The 27,604-nt window shown below is 42.5% G+C and overlaps 1 protein-coding gene across 1 annotated transcript; it reads left to right on the forward strand.

Moving 5' to 3' along the window:
- Positions 1-714: 714 nt before the first annotated feature.
- Positions 715-23,941, forward strand: LOC137039747 (CD48 antigen-like). The gene is made up of 6 exons (XM_067415024.1): positions 715-1,009; positions 7,781-7,906; positions 8,746-8,825; positions 10,288-10,359; positions 22,995-23,318; positions 23,598-23,941. Exons 1-6 carry the CDS (start codon positions 1,002-1,004, stop codon positions 23,939-23,941), a joined length of 954 nt encoding a protein of 317 aa, XP_067271125.1. The 5' UTR covers positions 715-1,001.
- The last annotated feature ends 3,663 nt before the right edge of the window (positions 23,942-27,604 follow it).

A 27,604-nucleotide genomic window follows, 5' to 3' on the forward strand; every position in this document is an offset into this window, starting at 1 on the left:
TCAGAAACATCAGATCTGAACACACTGGACTTTATAACTTACAGATCATCAGCAGAGGAACTTCATACAAGAGATTCAATGTTACTGTATATGGTGAGTAAATTGAGTCAAGTGATGACACTCAAAAATAATACTTCTCATTCATCTGATAATTCGTAAGTAGCTATTTAATAACAGACACATATTAGATCTAAACCTATTTTCTATAGGTTTATATATAAATGTTCAATGTGCTATACTTTTAGGAACTTCCTGAAGGAAATGCCTGTGCTTACAAGCAAAACAATAGTGTTGGTGTTTTAGCAATGATAGTTAGAGAAGATGCAAACCCACATTTAGAGAGAATAGAAATTACTAGTAAAATTGCAGTTTAGATTAATAAACTGAAAGAGTTAGACATAATTCAGTGTGCAATTCAATATGCAAATATAACTGAATGTTTTTTTGAAAACACCATTAAAAGTCAAAGGTAGATTTTACTCCTTTCATAAAATCTTATTCCTAATCTTAATTTCTGAAAATGTGAAAATGAAAAACAGCTACAAAAAAAAGATAACACAACAAAGGCAGAGTCTGTATGTTGAGCAGTTCATGCTGCTCATAGACAAAAATGTGGAAGGTTATGTGGAATTTTAACACATTGCTATCTTTTAAATACTAATTATGTTGTGATCAGGATGCAACTTTTTAAATATTTTATATTTTCCAGCTCGTCTGCCCGTTCCTGTCATCACCAGTGACTTCTTAAACTGTTCATCACCATCATCATCATCAGAGTCCAGATGTTCACTGGTGTGTTCAGCTGTGAATGTGAGTCATGTGACTCTCTCCTGGTTCAAAGGAAACAGTTTATTGTCCAGCATCAGTGTGTCTGATCTCAGCATCAGTCTCTCTCTACCTCTGGAGGTGGAATATCAGGATAAAAACATCTACAGCTGTGTGCTCAACAATCCCATCAGAACCCACACCACACATCTGGACAACAGACAACTCTGTCAACCATGTCCAGGTACCTCAGAGTTGTTTAAAGGTCCCGTTCTTCGCATGTTTTCGAAGCTTTGATTATGTTTACAGTGTGCAATATAACATGAGTTCATGCTTCGCGTGTAAAAAAAAACACAGTATTTTTCACACAATGTACTTATCTGTACAGCGCTGTTTCCTCTGTCCTAAAAACAGCCTGATGATTTCCTTGTTCCCTTTCGAGAGAGGTTCCTCGTATTACGTATGGGAAAAACTCCTTTTCTCGAGAATGTGAAGCAAAATTTTATTAATAAAGGTATCTATGTAAAGCGCAGTGAGCTGCACGGCCATAGCCCAGCGCGAGGAGCGCTCTGATTGGCCGGGCCGCGGCAACTGCAGGAACCTATGGTGAGGCGGCTGAGAGGAACGAACCAATGGGGGGCGTTCCAGAAGCCCGCTGAAAAAGGTGCTTATATTTGCATACAGGAGGCTATATAAGACCCTAATTCGCCATAGGTGTCAGATTTTATCTCCTTCAACGATACCTTCGCTGATCTCCGGAAGAAGCACCGCCGTTGAAAAGGCACCAGCAGCGGAACCTGCAGCTGAGGACGACGGACTCCCTCTCCGCCTTCTCTGCCGTTCCAGCTACGCCATCCGGCGTTATATATCCTTTAAACTGTGTCTATGTTGAGTGTTGTATGTGTTTGTGTGTGTGTTGCCGCTGCAACGCCACTTCTAGAGCTTACAGGCTTGTTCTATTCGAGGACTCTCTCGTTCCGCCGCGTCGTTAAGCGCCGCGGAAAGACGGAGCTCTTCTCACTCTCCCTCTGCTCTCGTCCCGTCGCGCTGAATAGCGCCGCGGAAAGAGAGAATGTTAGAGGACATGAGCACACTCAAGCCGAAGCTCTCTTCACTCTGCCGCCGCCGTGGCTCTTCTTCCGCCGCTGCCGCAGAGTTGTCCTCACTCTTCTCTCGTTCTGTCGCGCTACAGCCGCGGACAGAGAATACTAGAGTGAATAGGCGAACTCGAGCCGAAGCTCTCGTCACTATACCGTAGCGCTGAGGAGGCGCCGCGGACAGACGGAGCTTTTCCTCACTCTTCCTCTTCTCTAGTTCAGTCGCGATATCGCCGCGGACAGAGAATACTAGAGTGAATAAACAAACTCGAAGCTCTCGCCGTGCTGAAGAAGCGCCGCGGACAGAGTTTTTCCTCACGCTTCCAATTCTCGTTCAGTCGCGCTGTCGCCGCGGACAGAGAATACTAGAGTGAATAAACAAACTCGAGCCGAAGCTCTCGCCGTGCTAGAAGCGCCACGGACAGAGTTTTTCCTCACGGTTCCAATTCTCTCGTTCTGTCGCTCTATCGCCGCGGACAGAGAATACTAGAGTGAATAAACAAACTCGAGCCGAAGCTCTCGCCGTGCTAGAAGCGCCGCGGACAGAGTTTTTCCTCACGCTTCCAATTCTCTCGTTCTGTCGCTCTAGCGCCGCGGACAGAGAATACTAGAGTGAATAAACAAACTCGAGCCGAAGCTCTCGCCGTGCTAGAAGCGCCACGGACAGAGTTTTTCCTCACGCTTCCAATTCTCTCGTTCTGTCGCTCTATCGCCGCGGACAGAGAATACTAGAGTGAATAAACTAACTCGAAGCTCTCGCCGTGCTAGAAGCGCCGCGGACAGAGTTTTTCCTCACGCTTCCAATTCTCTCGTTCTGTCGCTCTAGCGCCGCGGACAGAGAATACTAGAGTGAATAAACAAACTCGAGCTGAAGCTCTCGCCGTGCTAGAAGCGCCGCGGACAAAGTTTTTCCTCACACTTCCAATTCTCTCGTTCTGTCGCTCTATCGCCGCGGACAGAGAATACTAGAGTGAATAAAATAACTCGAGCCGAAGCTCTCGCCGTGCTCATTCTACTGCCGTCGTGCTGAAGCGCTGCGGACAGAGAATACTAGAGTAAGTTAGACGAGCGAGCTCGGGCTGTTGGGTATGTCAAGAACAATGTCGCTGCAGCGCTTGCTTACTGCCAAGGAAGTTGTAATGGCTGCCTTGTCATGATAGCGCGCGCCCCTTCCACAGCGCGTTGCTGACTAGAGCGCGACTTACGTCATAGCACGCGCTCACTGTCAGAGCATAAGGGCGTCGGAAAATGGCTGCCAAGCTAAGCCCTTTTTTCACTCTATCACTTCCAGTCCCCTTTATTCAGGTGGCTGGAAAGGTTTTTACACTGTAGACAAAGTGTCCACTACACAGTGTGCACCCCTACATAAGCACTGTTAATTCAGCCTCACAAAATCACAAATAAATCCCGCCGCGGCCGGATTACACCATATAAAGTCAACTAGCCTTATTGCAGTCAACTAGCCTGTGGTCAAACACGCTTGTCTGCATGCGCGCTTTCAGTCTAGACTAGAACATAACGGCATTGTGGAATGGCTCACATACCACCCGCACTTCCTTACATTCTCCCAGTTCCCTTAAGTTAAGTGACTGGAGATGAAATATTGCAGTCAACTAGCCTGTGTTAAACACGCTCGCCTGCACACTAATGCTGTGTGCGTTTACCCCTGTGGATTTGCTCACTGGTTTGCACCGTGAGTATTCTACGTAGGTTGTGCGCCACTACACATTGTTTACACTACACACAAAAGAGCTTTCTATGTAGGAAATGTGCCCACTTTACAGTCTGCACTCCTGCACCCAAGCACTTTTCACAAAGTTCACTCTCGCACACACAATATAAATGTGAGGCGCGCGCCCACTGCAAAGCCTGCACCGCCAAAACTAACACTATCCCCACAGTGTTACAAGCAGTGTTACAGCACAAGCAACCCGGCTAACAGGCCCCTATTACTAAGCGGCCAGCCCCCGAATCTAATTCAACCCCTGGCTTCACGAGCCCAGGCCTGGCAGGCCATTCCTGGTATATAATATTTGGTGTTGAACATATAAAACGAGGTTCTCGCTACAGTTTTGCTTGCAGACCCCGCGATTCAAGCCGTGGTCGAGCCCTCAGTAAGAAGCAGTGTCAGTCACGTGCTTTTCGCTGAGGCATTGAAACTGTTAAAGGAGAGAGCGGCGGAAACAGTACACCCGACGCTAGCGAGTCAGGTTTTTACTGTCGCTAATTCCTCATGCCGAAAATGGATGGCGGTCTCAGGCCCATTTTCCAGACATCTGAACAAAGCACTTATGACACGCTCGTTTCAAGGTGCTGATGGTGAAACAAATCCTCGCGCACATTCGCCCCGGGGATTGGGTTTTCTCAATAGATCTGAAAAACGCATACTTCACGTTACGATAACCCCCTCTAAAGGCCATTCTTGAGATTCGCCTTCGAGGGGCAGGCTTATCAGTACAGTCATTGTTATAGACTCAAGACTCAACGAGCGTCTTACGGCATAAGAACCACCACGTCTTGATAACGTACATAAAATCGCTAGGGCAGCCGAGATCAGACTCTCTTCACTGCATGGCTAAGCATCTCCTTTTATGGGCAGAGCACAATCTGAGCTCCCTAAGGGCGGCTTACGTGCCAGGTATTCTGAATCAGGGTCCGGACATGTTATCCAGAGGACCCATGTCCCCAGGGGGATGGTCCCTTTACCCGCAAACGATTCAGCTCACACAGCACACGCTGCCCAATATTTTTTCTGCAAACGCAGGGATGCCCTGGCCCATGTTGGCCCAGACTCCCTCTATATGCTCCCTCCGATCGCTATCCAGCTGCAAGCCTGTGTTTTTTAATAGCCCCACTTTGGAAGAACCGCACATGGTTCTCCAAACTGTTTCAGCTGTCAGACACAGCCCCATGGCCTATTCCGCCAACGAAAGGGAAGATCTGGTATCCCAATCCCGAGCTGTGGGCCCTCCACGTATGGCCCATCAACGGTATCCGGGAACTTCTCTGACAAGTTATGAACACAATTTCGGAAGCTAGAGCCCCTGCTATCTGGCAGCTCTGCTTTGAAGTGGTCAGTGGTTTTCTAACCAGTGTGCTACGCGAAACATCGACGCACACTCATGCGAACTGGCGGAACTGCTCGCTTTCTCCAAGAGCTAATGGACGCGGGTCGTCCCCCCTCCATACTCGGGGTGTGTGTCTCCGCCATAGCAGCTAGCCACGCTCCGATCGTGGCACATTCACTAGGGAAAAGTGATCTTATTGTGTGTTTTCTTAAAGGGGCCAGGAGATTCAGCCCGCCTTGCCCCTACCTCGGTCCCTATTTGGGACCTCGCCATGGTTTTGGAGGCCGTGAAGGGTTCCCCCTCCTAACCACTTCAGACCACGAGCTTGAAGCACATATCGCTCAAAACCGTTTTTCTGCTGGCTGTGGCCTCGGTTAAGCGAGTGGGTGGCTTACCTGCACTCTCCGTGAGCCCTTCCTGTCTTGAGTTTGGGTCCAGCAACTTCAAGGTTGTGCTCAAACCGAGGCATGGTTTTATGCTGAAAGTGCTATCAACCCCTTCAGTATGCAGGTCTTTTCACTGCTTAACCCGCGTCTCAGAGAGAATAAGACGCAAACCTATTCTGCCCAGTCAGAGCATTGAGATTGTATCTAGAGCGCTCCGCCCCCTTCAGGCAGTCGGATCAGCTCTTCATTGCTTCGGTGGCCGCACTAAAGTTTGTGCTGTCATGAAACAGACTCTCACACTGGATAGTGGATGCAGTCCCACTAGCATATAGGTCTAGGACCTAACCTGTCCTACAGACATTCAAGCCCACTCCTCTAGAGGCATGGCCTCATCTTGGGCTTGGTCGTGTGGCATTTCTTTGGAAGATATCTGTGCGGCGGCAGGCTGGGCCTCTCCGTCCACTTTTATCAGATTCTACAAGTTGGATTCCAGCTCTACAAGCAGGGCTTCTCTCCATCTAGGCTCTTTCTAGACCCTGACAAACAGATTGCCTTATGTTTTGGCCTGTACACATTAGCCCTCAAGCACTTATTCATTCATCATAAGATCCGACTATGTCCGATCAGCTGTTCAAACGAACCGACTCTTCCGGTTCTTCATTCCCCTTATAAACCGCCTCTGTCGGTCTATCGGGGGTTTATTAACATGTGCTTTGGGTATACTGGGTCAGTCAGCACACACGGCGCTTTACATTGTGTTCCCATACGTAATACGAGGAACCTCTCTCGAAAGGGAACGTACTCGGTTACTTTCGTAACCTCGGTTCCCTGAGAGAGAGGAACGAGTATTACGTTCCGTGCCGTGTTTATGCTTCTCAGGTATCGCTTCAGTCGATCTTAAAACCTGACACCTATGGCGAATTAGGGTCTTATATAGCCTCCTGTATGCAAATATAAGCACCTTTTTCGGCGGGCTTCTGGAACGCCCCCCATTGGTTCGTTCCTCTCAGCCGCCTCACCATAGGTTCCTGCAGTTGCCGCGGCCCGGCCAATCAGAGCGCTCCTCGCGCTGGGCTATGGCCGTGCAGCTCACTGCGCTTTACATAGATACCTTTATTAATAAAATTTTGCTTCACATTCTCGAGAAAAGGAGTTTTTCCCATACGTAATACTCGTTCCTCTCTCTCAGGGAACCGAGGTTACGAAAGTAACCGAGTACGTTCTATGAAGTCCCTCCTTCAGAAACATGTAACGAGTTCTGATTGGCCCAGCGCTTCCCGTGTTGTGATTGGACAGCAGCTTAGCGCACTTTGCCCGGAAAGGTCCCGCCTCTTACCATAACGGGGAGATGCAAGCGCTGAATGTGCGCTCTTCTCCAAGTGAGAGAGCAACAAGACCACGCTCCCTATTTTGCGTGTTCTTGTGGGCGGAGGGTTAGTCAACAAACGGTTTTAGTGACGTCATTCCTGCAGGAAGTGCAGTGGTGTAGTCCAAACCGGCCGTTCGCTGTAGACTTTGAAAGGGAACTTCTGTTAAATAAAATATCTCGCTTGGCATTGAACTTTGAGCTTTATAATTTTACAGGTATTATTTTTGCTCTAACAGCAACATTACACACTAACTAAAGTTTGAAAGATGGAATCGCGAAGAACAGGACCTTTCATACATTTTGTTGGATGTTAAAAAGGTCATGAACTGCATTGTTTTATTGTTTTATGAGGTTTCCTGGGGTGTCCTTATATTGTTAGAATGCTTTTTACATAAAAAATTGTCATAATTTTTAAAGAAAGGGCATTTTTCCTACCCTAATTTACTGTACATGAATCATTCCATTTCAGATCAGGCATTACTGTCGAGTCCAGGCAGTATCCTCAACGGCATGTTTATTGCTTGGTAACTTGATCTGGTTTAACATCACGTAGGCCTCTGTTAGTTAGGCTGCCTATTCTATTTCATGTAATGCGTGAATCGGTGGGCGGGGCTAAACAGGCAGTGATGAGGTAGGCATTGATATTCTTCTAATATTGATATTCTTCTGCAGAGATGGCACTTGCCCCTTTGACGTCATAGATCCCCACTCTGAAAAACCTGTCATTGGCTGGGCCTGGTGTCAATAAAAGCTTTTATTGGGCTATCAAGGAAGTTTTCAATTGTGAAACTTACAGGATATTCTTATAGTATGATGACCTTTTATATCAAAATCTCAAGGAAAATTTGATTTCTCAGTTCATGACCCCTTTAACGATTATAAATACTGCAGGGTAACACAACTGGTGTGCTAGTTTATCTTAGAGCGTTAAAGATTTTGTTTAAAAGTGTGATCTCAAGTGTTTGAACTCACATCAGATAGCTTCAGCTCATAATGATGGTTTATATTGAGATCTACAGTGTTCTGTACTGTCTTGATTGAGTCACTGAAGACTTAATTATAATCACATGTATTACTGTTTTCTCTTCATTACAGATATCATTCAGTCGTCATATCTGATTCCACTGATATCAGCTGGTTTATTGATACCGCTCATAGCTGGAGGTGTTGTGTTGGTGAAAAATGTTCACAGCAGGAACGGCGAACAAGCAACACAAGAGGGCAAGTAAAGTTAGACACAACCTAACATTTTTTGATGTTCTCAGTCTGTGTAAATCCACTTTCCCCGTATTAATTTCACACGTCTAATACAATTATGTATTACTTTTTTCTTGATTGACCCCGAAAGAATGGAAGTGAAATATGACATGACCCATAGGTAGGGTTGTAACATGTGAGGGGCACATTGTAACGACCAAATGAAATCTTAAAATATTATCTGATATAATCAAAAAAATATCCAAGACGAACTAAAATAGTTTGTCAATAAAATACAAATATTAACTTTTTAAATAAAATAATGGCATTTTTTAATCATAATTTTTTTGTCAACAAACTGCTAAATACAGCTATACAGCAATAAACAGTTAAAAATATAATAATAATAATAATGAATAATTTCTGAACATTCACCCTTTTCTTATGGTTTCTCAAAAGAAATCATAAAAGTATAGAATAAAATAGCGTAGTTCTAATAGGGGCTCATTGTAACGCAGTGTTACAACACACCCCACCTGGGATTTAAAACACAGCTCCTGTCGTCTTCTGGTTAGATCAGCATTAAAGAACAATCTCAAATGTTAAATAACAAATATAAGATTAAAATAATAGATTTGTCTTATTTTAAATAAGCACTAAAGGAAGGAAGTGTATTTAAGATTTTGTGATCCCCTGAATCTGTGTGTGTACTTAGCTATTACACAATATTCTCATACCTCATTGTTGATACATAATTTTTTTTTGCATCCCTCTCTGACCTTGCTTCAGTGCATGTGTGTGATACTGATGATTAATACACATAAGCTCTCCTCATGCCGTTCCACATATTTATGTGTTTGTAGATCTGACAATCACAAAAGAGGAAAGCATGTCAGAATACACACAGATCATCTACTGTCTTCAGACAGGAGATCTGCCACAGGTCAGTAAACACTTCAGTCTCTAGCTCCGTCCCAATTCAGTGGCTGCACGCTTCGATTCATTTGAAGGCCGACAGTGGCGTGATGAAGGCTCCTGTGAAATGAAGGATACAACACTTGGATCCTTCACAGCCTGGCCTATTCCAGAATTCATTACATGCACGTGACAACAATTTTTTTTGGGGGGGGGTTACTTACTGTATTTAGTGGCCTGTCAACATTTGTGTGTGTTTACTCGCAGTTTATGAGGACATGATTCGGTTTATGGACTATTGTATGCGACTAAACCTTAGCAGTAGCAAGCAAAACGGTTTTGCACATCAGACTAGTGTAACGTTATATATAGAACAAAAATTGAGTAACCGTTAGCGCATTTGAATGACGAAGCACACGATCATGTCGTTTACTGATGTTTACTCACGCGACGAGCCAACAGCACAGACATTTGAAGCAGTTTTACTCACCGGCTGCTTCCAAAGCAGGACCAAACCTTTATCGCTGGGACCGCTCCGTGAAAAACACACTTCTTGGAGCGTGGAGATCCACTTTGCGATGCGACTGAAGCGATGTTGTGAAGCTTCTCGTCATTTCTGCGTTCAAATCGGTTCAAATGCAGCTCTGCCTTCCCGGAATGCTGTGCTGAAGCGTTGAAGTCGCTTAATGTCAAAGTGGAGGAATGAAGTGGAGCGCGGCGCGGACTATAACCGACATTAGTGTTCACGGACGACTGGATTTGCAGCTGAGCAAGTGTTTTCCTCTCTCCCTCTAGTCACGCGCGCGCACCCTACCGGGAGAAGAGCCCATACGGCCCATACAAGGACCTTCCGGTCTATTAACGTCAAGCTGAGCCATACTCGAAAAAAACTCTCCGAAACTTGTGAGAAACCGGAAGGAGTATTTTTGACACAGAAATACTCCATCAAACGTCCAACATTAGTTTTTGAAACTCTGTCTATGTTTAGGATGGGAATCCAAGTCTTTAACAGTGTAAAAAGCTCAGTAAGCATGAAACAGCATTTCACCCCCCCTTTAACATATTTAGACAGTTTGTGCACCCTGTTTTGTTTTCAAACACTTTAATGTGACTATAAATATAATAGGCTATAAAATGTCCAGCACAAACGTTACTACCGCTCCTTAACGGCAGCATTCACAGTTGCTAGGTAACAACACCAGTCCTCCGTTGGCTTGACCGCCCCATTTAACATGCCCGTCCAGACCTTCGTGGCCTTCAAAGGATGCAGACTTTTGAACTGGGACACCGCTAATATCAGAGTGACTACTTTTATAGTGTTTTGCCCGTATTTGCAGAAAAATACCATTCGGCTTATGGATATTTTGTGTAATAGAAACAGTTCTGATTCCAGTTCTTACGTAAAGCCTATTCAACAGTGTTTTAGTTATAAATCATTTATATAGCAGTGATTATTTTGTAATATGAATGTTTCTCTCTGTCTCTAACAGAAACTATTGTTGGATGTGGGACAGAGAACAGAGACGGCTGTGAACTATCAACACCTACAGTGAAGACTAGAAGTGTGTATCAAAATATATCTGATACTTTAAAGGTTCTGCACAAATCGAGACTCATCAGTGGCAATCTTTTACCAGTCTTCTATTCTCTTTATAAATATGGTTGATATTATATATTTTCATAGAAAGGTTTTGTATTCTTCCAGAGTGTGATGCTGGAATCTCTGGTGTGAGAGATTCCAAGAGATTCCACTGACAAAAAAAAAAGTTGGGGAATCCATGCATTGCATGTAAAAAATAAATAATGTGAAGTTGTACATTTTAATGTGTTTGAAAGTCAAAAACCTTCCAAAGACAGTGATACATGGTTTAATGCACAGATTGACTCACCAGGTGATAATTAAATAAGAATGAATGTGTTCGTCAGGAGTTGATTTATATGTTAAATTTTGCTCCGTTTGCAATGATCGGCTCATGACTAGTGTATTTTCTGCGTGTGCATTAATACGCAAGTATGTCATGTTTTAAAGGAAGATGTGATCATAGACTATAAGCTTTACATGATTTGACTAACAAAATGGTTCACTTATTTGCTTGAGTGTAATTTCATGTCACCAGAGGGAGCTAGAGAAGGGAATGTAAGCATCCTAAATAGTAGGCTATGTTAGATAAGTGTGTACCAAAGCATAGCATGATGAAAATAAAATATGCCAAGAGTTTACTATTTCAGGTATCTTGGAAGTATGGATAACGACTTATCACTTGTTGCGATTGAAAGAGTCAGTGTCTAGAGTCTTGTAGTCCAGCCTGAAATATAAGCCTTTATAACGCTTGGACATAAGAAACAACATTTATGGGGAAGTTCATGTCAGATTTTGTTGCTGATATGCTCTATGCCAGGATTTCCCTATTCAAATAGAGAGGACTCTGGTCTCGTGCACTGCCACGTAAACAGAGTTTGCCCTTTCCCTACTGACTTTCACTTCGGACGGGTGCCCGAATATGGAAGTGAATGAGGCTTTGCTATTTTAGTTTTAATTTTTGTATCTTGGCCTACGTAAAATTCTGCATCCATTGTACAATTTTTTTTTTTATTTTGTATTCAACTCGGAAGGGCAACGTGAGTCGAGAAGGGCATGTGGGCAGTTGCCCGGGCAACCTGAGCAACGCCCCTCAGCACGTCCCTGCTTGGGCAGCAAGAGAGTGTCTGAAGAGTGTCATGCCAAATGCGTGAGAGTTTATTTCTCATGCTTTTGGAAAAACCTCTCTGTTTTTAGATACAACATTTTGCTGCAAAACAGATAAAAAATAACAAATACACTAATGTTTGTGTCTGACATAAGTGGACATTGCTTATGCAGCAGACAGAGTAAACATTTTTAAACAAGTTCATTTCAGCGCTGTATTTTCCAAAAGCATTGTAAGCCTAAGTAGATAGAACCAGTGCGAACAATAGTCTCTCAGTTTAGCTCCACAGAGGCTTTCACAACGGAAGAATGTTTTAGTTCCTTTAGCTATTGTTGGAAGTACCTTCTTTTTTGGCGTGTTTTTACAGAAGGGAACTGAGAACATTTTTAATTCTAAGAATGCTTTTTGGGGGGACTAATATAGCTCCTACTTCAGAGAAGAGTCTAACCCTGCACAATTGGTCAACCCAGCACTACCAGTGAAGCAAGAGCATGTTGATAGCACCCGCCATTTTTATATTTGCCTATATATTTACTCCACAAACTAACTCTACAAACATGGAAAACATTGCTACAGAGTGCATCTAGAAAGTATTCATGCACAGTTATTCACTTTTTCCACATTTTGTTATGTTAGCCTTTTCCGAGACAGATTAAGGGCCCTATCTTGCACTCAGCGCAATTGACTTTGTACACCGACGCATGTCATTCCTATTTTGCACCCGTGCAAAGCACACTTTTCCCTCCACAGAAGCACGTCGCTAAACTAGTGAATGAACTTGCGCTTTCTAAGCGGTTCAGCTCAAAAAAGGAGGCGTGTTCTGGCGCAAACAATCCCTGGTGCTATTGTCACAGGCCGGAGCGGACCGCCACTAGCGCGAGTCCCGCTCCTCCCCCAGTTTCCACCCCGAGGAGGTCCCAGAAGCACGCCAATGACCAGACAGACGAGGACAGGTAAGTTAAAAACAATGTTTATTAATTTAAAAAGAGATTTATAGGAAAGGGGAGAAAGGGATACTAAAAGAGGGGGAACCAGCCCTCTAGGACTGGGGCCTTGGGATCTGAGTCGCTTCTGACTCTCAACGGATCTTCCCAGCTCTCTCTCTTCTTCGTACAAGCCTAGGTTTGCAGGTGAATATACAGACGGTACACTAGACTCTTAGTCTTGGGCGTACAGGTGGGTACACAGGCGGTACACTGGGCTCTTAGCTTTAGACGTACAGGTGAGTATACAGGACAGTACACTGGGCTCTTAGCTTTGGACGTGCAGGTGAGTATACAGACGGTACACTGGGCTCTTAGCTTTGGGCGTACAGGTGAGTATACGGCGGTACACTGGGCTCTAAGCTTTGGGCATACAGGTGGGTATACAGGCGGTACACTGGGCTCTTAGCTTTGGGCGTACAGATGAGTATACAGGACCGTACACTGGGCTCTTAGCTTTGGGCATACAGGTGGGTATACAGGACAGTACACTGGGCTCTTAGCTTTAGACGTGCAGGTGAGTATACAGGACAGTACACTGGGCTCTTAGCTTTGGACGTGCAGGTGAGTATACAGACGGTACACTAGACTCTTAGCTTTGGGCGTACAGGTGAGTATACGGTACACTGGGCTCTTAGCTTTGGGCGTACAGATGAGTATAAAGGACCGTACACTGGGCTCTTAGCTTTAGACGTACAGGTGAGTATACAGGACCGTACACTGGGCTCTTAGCTTTGGACGTGCAGGTGAGTATACAGGCGGTACACTGGGCTTTTACACTGGGCTTTTGGCTTTGGGCGTACAGGTGGGTATGCGGCGGTACACTGGGCTCTTAGCTTTGGGCATACAGGTGAATATACAGGCGGTACACTGGGCTCTTAGCTTTAGGCATACAGGTGAGTATACAGGCGGTACACTGGGCTCTTAGCTTTAGTGTGTTTACACACAGCGGACTTCCAGCCTTCCTCACTAGGACAGACTTCTAAGGAACACGTTGACGTTGACTTCCCACACATAGTAGAACAGTCCCACAATGACGCAGAGCCCTTGGCTCAGTCCTGAAAGCACTTCACAGACATACGATCATACAGAGACAGCGCATAAGCTCCTTCTACACATCAGCCAATTCAAACTTCCCGTCCTTTTATACTCCACACACTATTCATAGCAAGCTCTTACTTCATACAGTTGCCCGCCACCACCAGGTGGGGGAAAGGGGTTGACGAGTCACAGTCGGGTGTATATACATATATATGCAACAATCGCCCATCGTCACCAATTCACTTCCTCTAATGCAGGGCTTCCTCTTCGGCCTGGGGAGGGATCGCTGACAACGTTTGCACAGCACAACACTATAATTCTTCAGGTGGACACACATCAAAAAGACTCACCCACTGTACTCCACACACACTCTCGGTGAATTAGGGTCAGGATCACCACGTTGGGCCGGGAAATAGGTCCTGGATCGTGGAAAGGGTCGGTGCAGAGGATGATCATATGGAAACGTCAAGATCACGACCTTTTAGCACACTCCTTCCTCTTCTCAATACGTTCCCAATGACTTCTCAATGTAAACAATCTCTTCAAGGCAGTAATAATACATATCAACACAGTTGCTTCAACAAGGGAATGCTTCAAACACTTAACTCCGTGTTTTCTTCAGCCCAGTACTCTGTTTTCACTTCGCCCAGTCTGTACCATCCACCTCAATCCGTCCCTCCAACCCACCGATCGCTCCATCTCGCCCACGGCATTTGCCGGGATAAACTTCACCCCGCCCCGCAGCGTTGGCCGGAATCAACTTCACCCCTTGCTGTTCTCCGGTTACCTTATTTATATGCCTCCTTTTCTCTGAATTGTCCAACCATCAATCGCCACGTCCATTCGCACACCTGTTCTTAATAATCCTCCCTTTCAGTTGCCCGGAGTTACCGGAACTGGTCGCGTGTTTCATGGACACCGGTCCGGGCGGAACAATCTCCGCCATTTTAGGTTCCGCCACATTAAGTCACTCTGTGACATCCTCCCCCGCCAAACCGTTCTAGTCCCTAGAACGTGGATCACCTGCCCAGTCGCCATATTGTACAGGGGGTCGCCCTCGGTTCTCCCGTTGAGACCGTCGAGGTGGTGAGGCAGGGTCAACCCTAGCGGGCACAGTCTCAGGGTCTCTTGGAATCACGGCCCATCCTCCAATCCACGGGGATGCAGGCACTGGCTCCCTTGGAGCCTCTGCTTTCCACTCAGACAATCTCACCTCTGATTCTGCTCCGCCATACTTCTGGATCCAGGGGGTGCCCATGAACACGGGCATGACTCGGAGTGTGGCCTCAGGTACCTCGTCGTCGGCCATTGGGGAATTTCGGTCGCTCAACTCGAGGTGGAACCCTGCCGACTACGCCAAAATCTGTCACAGGCCGGAGCGGACCGCCACTAGCGCGAGTCCCGCTCCTCCCCCAGTTTCCACCCCGAGGAGGTCCCAGAAGCACGCCAATGACCAGACAGACGAGGACAGGTAAGTTAAAAACAATGTTTATTAATTTAAAAAGAGATTTATAGGAAAGGGGAGAAAGGGATACTAAAAGAGGGGGAACCAGCCCTCTAGGACTGGGGCCTTGGGATCTGAGTCGCTTCTGACTCTCAACGGATCTTCCCAGCTCTCTCTCTTCTTCGTACAAGCCTCGGTTTGCAGGTGAATATACAGACGGTACACTAGACTCTTAGTCTTGGGCGTACAGGTGGGTACACAGGCGGTACACTGGGCTCTTAGCTTTAGACGTACAGGTGAGTATACAGGACAGTACACTGGGCTCTTAGCTTTGGACGTGCAGGTGAGTATACAGACGGTACACTGGGCTCTTAGCTTTGGGCGTACAGGTGAGTATACGGCGGTACACTGGGCTCTTAGCTTTGGGCATACAGGTGGGTATACAGGCGGTACACTGGGCTCTTAGCTTTGGGCGTACAGGTGAGTATACGGCGGTACACTGGGCTCTTAGCTTTGGGCATACAGGTGGGTATACAGGCGGTACACTGGGCTCTTAGCTTTGGGCGTACAGATGAGTATACAGGACTGTACACTGGGCTCTTAGCTTTAGACGTGCAGGTGAGTATACAGACGGTACACTAGACTCTTAGCTTTGGGCGTACAGGTGAGTATACAGGCGGTACACTGGGCTCTTAGCTTTGGGCATACAGGTGAGTATACAGGCGGTACACTGGGCTCTTAGCTTTGGGCGTACAGATGAGTATACAGGACCGTACACTGGGCTCTTAGCTTTAGACGTACAAGTGAGTATACAGGACCGTACACTGGGCTCTTAGCTTTGGACGTGCAGGTGAGTATACAGGCGGTACACTGGGCTTTTACACTGGGCTTTTGGCTTTGGGCGTACAGGTGGGTATGCGGCGGTACACTGGGCTCTTAGCTTTAGTGTGTTTACACACAGCGGACTTCCAGCCTTCCTCACTAGGACAGACTTCTAAGGAACACGTTGACGTTGACTTCCCACACATAGTAGAACAGTCCCACGATGACGCAGAGCTCTTGGCTCAGTCCTGAAAGCACTTCACAGACATACAATCATACAGAGACAGCGCATAAGCTCCTTCTACACATCAGCCAATTCAAACTTCCCGTCCTTTTATACTCCACACACTATTCACAGCAAGCTCTTACTTCATACAGTTGCCCGCCACCACCAGGTGGGGGAAAGGGGTTGACGAGTCACAGTCGGGTGTATATACATATATATGCAACAATCGCCCATCGTCACCAATTCACTTCCTCTAATGCAGGGCTTCCTCTTCGGCCTGGGGACCTTATTTATATGCCTCCTTTTCTCTGAATTGTCCAACCATCAATCGCCACGTCCATTCGCACACCTGTTCTTAATAATCCTCCCTTTCAGTTGCCCGGAGTTACCGGAACTGGTCGCGTGTTTCATGGACAACGGTCCGGGCGGAACAATCTCCGCCATTTTAGGTTCCGCCACATTAAGTCACTCTGTGACACTATTTTGCTGTTCCATTAAACAATTGCGCCACTGACCAGAAAAAACCTGGTCTAAAGTCAGTGGCGCGTTGCGCGTTGTTCATTATGCTATTTTAAGGGCGCATGCTTGACCATAATGTATAGCGTGCACAACGTGCATACACTTTGCTCATGTAATCTACACAGATGCAACAGTTATTTTTGCAAATCATAAATTGTTACACTAAAAAAATATTAACACATGAGATGATGGAAATCATTGTGGTGTGCCACGAAGATGTGAAAAAATAGGCATAAATCTAGCTTACAAATTATTCAGGCTAATTGTAGTAATAAGGATCAGACCTGTTTGCCCAATAGTGGCAAGACATATATTTATATAAGGACGTCTGATACATTGGTTTGTCCGTCAAGAACCAGAAAAAAAGAAAAGGAAATAAAATTTGACTGAAAAAAACTGTTTAACCGACGCTATTTTGGGTGGGTTTCTCCCATCCCCATACAACACAACTTCTCTGTCTTTCACTGCTCTTACAAGAACATCAGTCTCCTCGGCTGTGAACCGCTCCTGGCGTGCGCCTGGTAAATACGCCATAATAATAGCAATCCATAATGGAACTTGCACACCTGCTTTTAAAGGGAATGTTGGATGACGCTCTGATTGGTTTATTCACGTTACGCCCAAACCACACCTATGAATAATGAAGCTACTTCATACCAACCCATTTTAGATTTGCGCCGGGCGCAAGAGCCATTTATCCCGCCGGGAAAATAGCAACAGCGCCGAGACCCGCCCACAAAGTTACTTGCGCTTCGCGCTTTGAAACTTGCGTTTCAGACCGTTAAAATAGGGTCCTAAATGCATTGGTTTCCTAAAAATTCTACAAACAATACCCCAAATATGTGACAATGTAATGACAATGAAAGTTTTTTGCATCTTTGCTTATGTATTAAAGAGGGGGTGAAACACTCAGTTTCAGTCACTCATGTCAATCTTGAGTACCTATAGAGTAGTATTGCATCCTTCATATCTCAGGAAAGTCTTTAGTTTTATTATATTTATAAAAGAAATATGGGCTGTACCGAGTCTTTCTGGAAAAAAACGAGCATCTGGAGACGTATCGAGTGGGCGGAGCTAAAGAATGACGAGCGCGCAAAGTGATGACGTCCAAGCGTGGAGAAGCCCATGGCTATCGATCTCAGCTAATACAGATAATGATCCAGAATCAGATTCGGAGGCTGAAATAAACTGAACAGGAGAAACAGCAACAGCAGGACGTCCGTCTCTGTGGTATGTACTGTATTTAGTGTCCTGTCAACATTTGTGTGTGTTTACTCGCAGTTTATGAGGACATGATTCGGTTTATGGACTATTGTATGCGACTAAACCTTAGCAGTAGCAAGCAAAACGGTTTTGCACGTCAGACTAGTGTAATGTTATACAAACAATGGAGTCTGTTAGCGCATTTGAATGACGAAGCACGCGATCGTGTCGTTTACTGATGTTTACTCACGCGACGAGCCGACAGCACAGACATTTGAAGCAGTTTTACTCACCGGCTGCTTCCAAAGCAGGACCGAACCTTTATCGCTGGGACCGCTCCGTCAAAAACACACTTCTTTGGTATGATTTGGTGAAGTCCTGACAGCAGTGACTTGCTGTGCTGAAGCGTTGAAGTCGCTTGATGTCACAGATAGGAATAAAATGGAGCGCGGCGGGAGTGTATGGGCGTGCATTTCCTCTCTCGCTTTAGTCACGCGCGCACCCTACCGGGAGAAGAGCCCGTACAGCCCATACAAGGACCTTCTGCTCTATTAACGTCAAGCTGAGCCATACTCGAAAAAAACTCCCCGAAACTTGTGAGAAACCGGAAGGAGTATTTTTAACACAGAAATACTCCATCAAATGTCCAACATTAGTTTTTGAAACTTTGTCTATGTTTAGGATGGGAATCCAAGTCTTTAACAGTGTAAAAAGATCAGTATGAATTAACAAAGGTGAACTCCAATCAATTTGTAGAAACATCTCAAAGATGATCGGTGGAAACAGGATGCACTTGAGCTATATTTTGAGTGTCATGGCAAAGGCTGTGAATACTTATGTGCATGTGCATTTTTTTTTCTCTTTTGATAAATTTGCAAAGATTTAAGAATTAACTTGCATTCATCAAACTGCCAACTGCAGTATAGATTTGCCTTGTTATACTCGGCACGTCCGCACAATCGCGAGGGTGCACGCGGCAAAAAAAATGCCAACGCGGAGTGTGCGAGACCCCGTTTCGCTTGGCGGTGTGCACTTCAGGTTTTGTAACTTTGCGTGTGGCTCCGCAACCGAAGAACCATGAGTTCCAGGCGAATCTGGCCGAGCATGACGTCTCCTCACGCCTGCACCCAGTCTGCACGTCGAGTTAAAACATCTCCCCAAACGCGACGGAGGCGCGCGCTCCGTCAGAGAGAGAGAAATGGAAAATAAACAAGCATGCAAATGGAAATTATCACGGCCAGAAAACCTCATTATTTTTTACTGTACGATTAAATGATTTATTAACTATTACGACAAGCCGAATTATTAGACTTTTTTTGCCGGAGGCCGGGCGACGGCCCTCGGTTGGACGGCCGTTCTCGACTTTTCCAGAACGCACAGATTGCTAATCCGTCCCTGCATGCTAACAAGGACGCTAATAACCGCAGCCACTAAACGTCAGTCGTGCCTTTTGAGGCCAGGGAAGTGAGGTTTATATGGGCAGCTCTTACTGAAACATAATTATGTATTTCTGCTCAGTTAGTGACATTGGGCATCAACCACACGACAAACACTATAATACTTTTTCGTATACTGATTAATTGGTTTAATAGTTCTTTCTAATATCATATAATACACAGGTACGTTTGAATGATCATGCATTTAAATAATGACAATTATGAAGTGGTTATGTTATCTATTAGCAGGGGCTTCATGACATTAAGTCAATCATGGAAACTGTTTCAGCCGCCATGATAGATTGAAATCCTTACACGTGTTAGCAGGCAGGGTTAAATTTAAATGCTCCTCCCTTTAGCAGATGTTTGTGTGTGTGGCGTGGGGTGGGGGGTGTAAGATAAATAAACATAAATAATTTAAGTTACAGTATTTCATGGTCATGTGGTCGACTTGTTTCTCTGTTATCTTGATGGCTCAGGCTCTCTAGAGGTTTTACAGGATGTGATGGGAAACTGACTTAAACCCAAAGAAAAAATACACGATGGAGCTCATGTGGGACTGTTTCCTGGACTAACTAGATATCTGTGTTGTTGTTGTTTGTTTTTGTTGTAGTACTTATGGAAATATGGTGATATACATACAGAAGAGGAACTATGTAGTAGCAGTGTTTTTAAACTGTACTGACTGACTAGATATCATAATCATATAACATTTTATTTTGTATAATTTATTGTAAATGATTATGCAGACACTGGAGATGTTTTGGTCTTGCAGTTGATAAGTATTATACTTTAATATAGTTTTGTAGCATGAAAAGAGCTTTAAAAACAGGCAAGTTTACATGGAACATGGAAAGTTCATATTGATACATATAAAGTTGTTAACATGTCAGCCTAAACCCAAGGGAAGGCTTTAAAAAACAGATACTGTTAGGACCTCCCACTGGAAATCCTGCAATTCACAAGACATCCGACCGGAACTTCCTCTGTTTAGTTCACACCCATCATTTGTTTATGGTCCATATATCTCTAGGACCACTGGATACACACACCTATACAACATCTATCAATAAAGAAGTCATTAAAAAGTACACATCTCATCTGCCGAACATAGTTATTGCAGCATTGTCAGTTTATTAATTACAGTAGTGTAAAATATTATCAAACTTGACATGCTTATCACAAAAATGTAAGCATATAATATAAGCAATATTTTGCATTGAAGCAATAGTGCAGAAGGCCTCTTTTTTAAATGGAGAATGAACTTGAGCTACTGTGTAACTTTAGTAGCAGCTCGGTTTAAGAGTCAGAATGATACCTGTGGTCAGAAGTCAGAACTATTTAGGTCAGTGTAAGGTATCAAGAGTTTCTTGTTGTTGTTGGTTTAATGCAGCAGGTGGTATTTTTGGTGTACCTTTTATTGGGCACACAAGAGTGCACTTGAGTGTTAGTGTGTATAAGGTGTACGAGTGGGTGAAGAGCTGCTTCTACACAAAAGTGTTTATGAAACCGCCTTACCAGACCTCTGAGCTTCACTGGAAACTGTTGTCAGAACACTGTGGGAACTAGAATGCATACTTTAGTACAGATATAGTTCAAAAATAGGTTCGTTTTTAGTGACATTTATTATGGAACATTTCTTAGTTATGCTTGTGTTGATGACGCAAATCCTGCCAAAATAAAAATGGCTCAAAACGTCATCTCTATTAAAGTGAATGCACCGAGTCAAGCTTTTATTTCAGAACAAAAGGACTGAAAGGTTGAATGATCGCATTTTTGGTTCTTTATGTTTATGAACCAGGTGTGAACAGAGATACAAAGATCTGTTTTGGGTTTTAGACAATAAATGCACGTAAAGCTGCTCAGGGTGTATTATACAAATATTGAAACATGATACAGCTTCATCATTCTAGCCATAGTTTTGAACACACCCATTTGATCAAAGACGGTCATGTGACCCAAAACTGGTGAAGAGTTAAATGTTGAATGTAGCTTGTCATACATTTTTGGACCTTTGGAGAAAAAAGGCATACTTTCAAATCAGTTTAGTGTAAATAATAGAAAACATGTGCTGATCAACAGAAATAGACAGTCTGTTGGGTTTGGTGCTTTTTTTTGTCGAAATGTCCAATCGTGAGAAAGTTACCAGATGTTGTCTTAGCTGTGAAGGAAATGGTGGCCTGCAAGGTTTTGAAAGAAAAAAAACCTCTCGATGTTAAATGAGAACAAAGTTGTTTCGGTTTCTCAGTGGTCTAGGGGTCGTACATTGGTAATGTTGCTTACAACCATTCTACTCTTTGCAGTATATACTATCTGTGGACATAATGTACATTTCTGTATCCATAGCTGGAAGCATCCTGATATTATAATGTATATAATAAATAACCTAATATATAATCCTGATGTAAACTCTGGCTCTGTTGGTGAGAGTCATGTTCATTGGGTTTTGTTGCCGTTGGTCGGCACTTGTTTTTGTCAATTGAATATTTTGAATATAGGGTGTTGTGATGTCTGAGAAGTGATGTACTGTAATCTGGTGACTGTCTGTGTTGGTCAGAGTCCGTTGGTGAAGTGTGAATTTGTCTTTAAATGACCGTTTCAGTTTGTTTGAATCTCTCAGTGAATTATGGTAAGGAACATCACTAAGGTTGTGTTGCTGAAAATTAGCGCACAGACAAGGCAATCTTTATCCACCAATGCTGATACTCCTAAGCACTATTTGCATGCGTTATGAAGTTTCATCCTCCACTGTCTCTTGTGCCTCACAGCCACTACTATTTGCATATCACATGAGTTCTTTAGAATAATGATAGAGTTTTGAACATACAACATATAAACCAATATAATATTAGACAACATTTATGTGCCCATGCTTCATATGTGTTTAAAGATGTGTCATGAGACAAACACTGGATCCTCCCATGGGTTTCCTCTTTATTAAATAATCATAACTCAACTGACAACATTTTGAAAACACTCTTTTTGGAAACCTACTTTTGACCAATGCATAATGTCAAGAATAAAAGCGCTGTAAAAATGAAATGATTAAAAACATTATTTTTTTTCAAACTATATTCAACAAAGTAATAGTTTGAGAAGTAAAAAGGATCAGAATGTCTCGAATGTACTGCTGTTTCATTTGACAGATATTGAGTAAAAATGCATGAATGTTGATTTTATAAAAAAGCAAGTAGGCATACTGGTTAATTATTTAAATTAATGAACTTCTTAGCAAAATTGTTTTACAAAATTATATCTAATCATATATACACCTTTGTTTCGAGAGAGAGAGAGAGAGAGAGAGAGAGAGAGAGAGAGAGAGAGAGAGAGAGAGAGAGAGGCGCGAGTCTACTTTTTCAGAACGGACTCGAATGTAAACCTGGTTATTTTTTTGTTTGTTAACGTGTTTAATTCTCGTATGGATATATTTTGTTATTGAAGATGTGACGTGAACTCCACCTGTGAACGGATATTGTTTTTCTAAGCGGAGTACCGGATCGATGAAATGGTTTTTTTGATGTTTCTCGTCAGGTTTGGCTGTATATCGTCGAGTTGTTAAGAAGTTCATAAAAATGAATCACCGGACATCTTTCTTCTGTCTGTGTTTACTGCTATCGAGTGGTACGTCATCCTTTCAAATAAAGTTTCTATTTTATTTGTTTATTTGTGATGGACCAATTCTAAACAATATGCCATTTGTTTGAAGACCCTTTCCATAGTGTTAATTATTTAATGCAATCATTTTGTTAATCTTTCTGGTTAATATTTTATTTGATCTTGAATTGTATTTTTATGAATTTTTTTAAAAGGGCGATTGTTTTTGTTTTTCTCTCCAGGTGTGTTTTCTGATTCAGATGAAGTGAAGTCAGTGTCAGTGACTGAGGGAGATTCTGTCACTCTAAACTCTGATCATGTTAAAGTACAGACAGATGATCAGATACTGTGGATGTTTGGACCTCAAGACACTCGTATCGCTGACATCCACAGTCAGAACATCAAAATATATGACAGTAATACAGCATTTGAGAAAAGACTTCAGATGGACAGTCAAACTGGATCTCTGACCATCAGAAACATCAGATCTGAACACACTGGACTTTATAAACTACAGATCATCAGCAGAGGAACTTCATACAAGAGATTCAACGTTAATGTCTATGGTGAGTAAAGTGATGTCCTTACATGATCGAGACTCAGTTTAGATTAAAAAAACTGATATACCGTATGCATGAAAACATATAATAACGTATGCAATTCAATATGCAAATATAACAATGTTTTTTGAAAACACCATTAAAAGTCAAAGGGAGATTTTACTCCTTTCATATAACCTTAATCCTAAATCTTAATTTCTGAAAATGTGAAATAGCTCACAGAAAGAAACACAACAAAGTCTCTGTTCATGAGCAGATGTGACTGATTTTAAAGTTATTTTCCAGCTCGTCTGCCCGTTCCTGTCATCACCAGAAACTCCTCGGACTGTTCATCATCATCATCATCAGGACCATCAAGCGAGAATTGTTCACTGGTGTGTTCAGCTGTGAATGTGAGTCATGTGACTCTCTCCTGGTTCAAAGGAAACAGTTTATTGTCCAGCATCAGTGTGTCTGATCTCAGCATCAGTCTCTCTCTACCTCTGGAGGTGGAATATCAGGATAAAAACACCTACAGCTGTGTGCTCAACAATCCCATCAGCAAACAGAACACACATCTGTACAACATCAGTCAACTCTGTCAACCATGTCCAGGTATCACAATATATCGTATCCTCTACTTGTGTTAAATTAATACAAATTGTGTTTTATAGCTTTTATTCATGTCTATGAGTTGTGCTCATCATTTAAAAACAGATTCAAAACATAGACAACAAACCGGTATGTATTACAGTACACTGCAGTACATGTTTTCATATATTAGAGTAATTAGTTTGTAGAGTAGATGCTGCATTAGTGAAGAACAACATGTTTGCCGTCGAGGCGGAGAGGATGCTAACATTTACATTTATAGTACCTCAAGCATCCTCATCATGCTTCTGACATAAATCGATTGCAGTTCTTTTTTAATCGTCACTGTCACACATACTTTGAATAGATAATCATCAAGTGTTCTAAATTAGACACAAATAATGTCTGAAAGTTTACATATAATTTTCAGTCTAATTTCAGTGTATGCAATTGTGTGTAAAGTTGGCCATCTTTATGCATCACTGTTTAGATATTAAATGGTAAAAAAACACTTTACAATAACAGTCCATTTGTAACATAAAAGGGATAGTTCACCCAAAAATAAAAATTGAATGTTTATCTGCTTACCCCCAGGGCATCCAATATGTAGGTGTTTCTTCAGTAGAACACAAATTAAGTTTTTAACTCCAACCGTTGCTCGTATAATGCATGTCAATGGGGTGTATTTCTGAGTGGCACTATGAGAGTAAAAACACATATATACGAATCCAAATTAAACCCTGTGGCTTGTGGTGACACACTGACACGAAACTAAACGGTTTCTGTGAGAAAACAATAAGTATGTATTTTTTATTTATTTTTTTACCTCAAATATAACACTTTAACAGCCGCAAGTGTGCCATCACTTTTGCTGGATGAGGTCAAAAAAAGAAGTAAACGTTTTTTGACCTTTGATGCATGTAAACTCATTGGAGGCATCCAAAACTAAATTAGGAAACTATATGGGGCATACATTTTATATACTATAAAATAATGGGGCACTTTAAATATGTTCTCGTTTATTGGCAGTTCATTGTTAGCAGATATTATCATATACAAATATTTATCTGTAGTCTATTGGCAGTTAAAAAAAAAGAAAAAAAAATCTTCTATTTGTCTCATCCAAACATCCTGTTTCAATAGGAAATGCATGAACTTAGTGAAACAAATGGTATTTGATATATTTGTTTATTAGCCTACACGGCGCTGTGAAATACTTGATTCTGATTGGTCAATCGCTTATTCCAGCGGTATGTTATTTCCAGATAACAACCGCTCATACGGTAGGCTATTACGAGTTATCTTGACCGGTACTACTTCTATGCTTAACACTGGCGCCATCTTGTGGCTTAAACGGCCATGGTTACAATGGAAGACTTCAAGGCAGGTTTCCTTTATAACGTTTTTAATATAGATATTTTTCTTACACAAACGCATCAATTCGAATCAGAAGGCTCTATTAACCCATCGGAGCCGTGTGGAGCACGTTATTTGACGGACAGTTGAATTTTTGTATGGACTTCAAACTAGGGTTGCCACCTTCAATACAGAAAAATAAGGGACGCCAGCCGCAGCGGTGGCCACACCCCTCGGGGCCATGATGACCACAGTCCCGATGGTGTGCCAGTGCAGTGGTCGTATATCATAACTTAAAACCTAATTTGTATATATATATATATATATATATATATATATATATATATATATATATATATATATATATATATATATATATTAAGATTGATACCAATGGACATTATAATAGGATATCTGCTATTGAAATCATTGTGAACAGATGCACTCAGTATAATACACAGCTATGACAATGAAAAACAAACTCAACTGCTGTAACCTAGGGGAGTAGGATAAGAAATTGCAAATTAACTCGAGTAATTTTATAGTGTTGTGAACAAAGATTTTGACTAAAATATTTGTCATTGTTTGCAGTAACACCATCCAAACAGTGAAACCACACCTAAATAACTGTAAATGATATAATATCTACAATCATTTCTAATTTCAATAAAACACTAAACATTTTTTTTTTTTAGGGTAAGTTAAGTAAATATATTTATGTATTATTCCGTTTTTAAAGTCTATTGTTAATTCTATAGTATTGGATGATGCAATTATTTAAATTTGTTAAGCATAACAAATAGTTGTGTATTTTATTCCTAAAAGGTCCTATTTTGAGATATATATATATATATATATATATATATATATATATATATATATATATATATATATATATATATATATATATATATATACAGTCTTGTTCAAAATAATAGCAGTACAATGTGACTAACCAGAATAATCAAGGTTTTTAGTATATTTTTTATTGCTACGTGGCAAACAAGTTACCAGTAGGTTCAGTAGATTCTCAGAAAACAAATGAGACCCAGCATTCATGATATGCACGCTCTTAAGGCTGTGCAATTGGGCAATTAGTTGAAAGGGGTGTGTTCAAAAAAATAGCAGTGTCTACCTTTGCCTGTACAAACACAAAACTATTTTGTACAAACATTTTTTTTCCTGGGATTTAGCAATCCTGTGAATCACTAAACTAATATTTAGTTGTATGACCACAGTTTTTTAAAACTGCTTGACATCTGTGTGGCATGGAGTCAACCAACTTGTGGCACCTCTCAGCTGTTATTCCACTCCATGATTCTTTAACAACATTCCACAATTCATTCACATTTCTTGGTTTTGCTTCAGAAACAGCATTTTTGATATCACCCCACAAGTTCTCAATTGGATTAAGGTCTGGAGATTGGGCTGGCCACTCCATAACATTCATTTTGTTGGTTTGGAACCAAGACTTTGCCCGTTTACTAGTGTGTTTTGGGTCATTGTCTTGTTGAAACAACCGTTTCAAGGGCATGTCCTCTTCAGCATAGGGTAACATGACCTCTTCAAGTATTTTAACATATGCAAACTGATCCATGATCCCTGGTATGCGATAAATAGGCCCAACACCATAGTAGGAGAAACATGCCCATATCATGATGCTTGCACCTCCATGCTTCACTGTCTTCACTGTGTACTGTGGCTTGAATTCAGAGTTTGGGGGTCGTCTCACAAAGTGCCTGTGGCCCTTGGACCCAAAAAGAACAATTTTACTCTCATCAGTCCACAAAATGTTCCTCCATTTCTCTTTAGGCCAGTTGATGTGTTCTTTGGCAAATTGTAACCTCTTCTGCACATGCCTTTTTTTAACAGAGGGACTTTGCGGGGGATTCTTGAAAATAGATTAGCTTCACACAGACGTCTTCTAACTGTCACAGTACTTACAGGTAACTCCAGACTGTCTTTGATCATCCTGGAGGTGATCGTTGGCTGAGCCTTTGCCATTCTGGTTATTCTTCTATCCATTTTGATGGTTGTCTTCCGTTTTCTTCCACGTCTCTCTGGTTTTGCTCTCCATTTTAAGGCATTGGAGATCATTTTAGCTGAACAGCCTATCATTTTTTGCACCTCTTTATAGGTTTTCCCCTCTCTAATCAACTTTTTAATCAAAGTACGCTGTTCTTCTGAACAATGTCTTGAACGACCCATTTTCCTCAGCTTTCAAATGCATGTTCAACAAGTGTTGGCTTCATCCTTAAATAGGGGCCACCTGATTCACACCTGTTTCTTCACAAAATTGATGACCTCAGTGATTGAATGCCACACTGCTATTTTTTTGAACACACCCCTTTCAACTAATTCAACTA

Source organism: Pseudorasbora parva, chromosome 14 (genome assembly GCF_024679245.1).
Source record: "Pseudorasbora parva isolate DD20220531a chromosome 14, ASM2467924v1, whole genome shotgun sequence".
Taxonomy (NCBI): domain Eukaryota; kingdom Metazoa; phylum Chordata; class Actinopteri; order Cypriniformes; family Gobionidae; genus Pseudorasbora; species Pseudorasbora parva.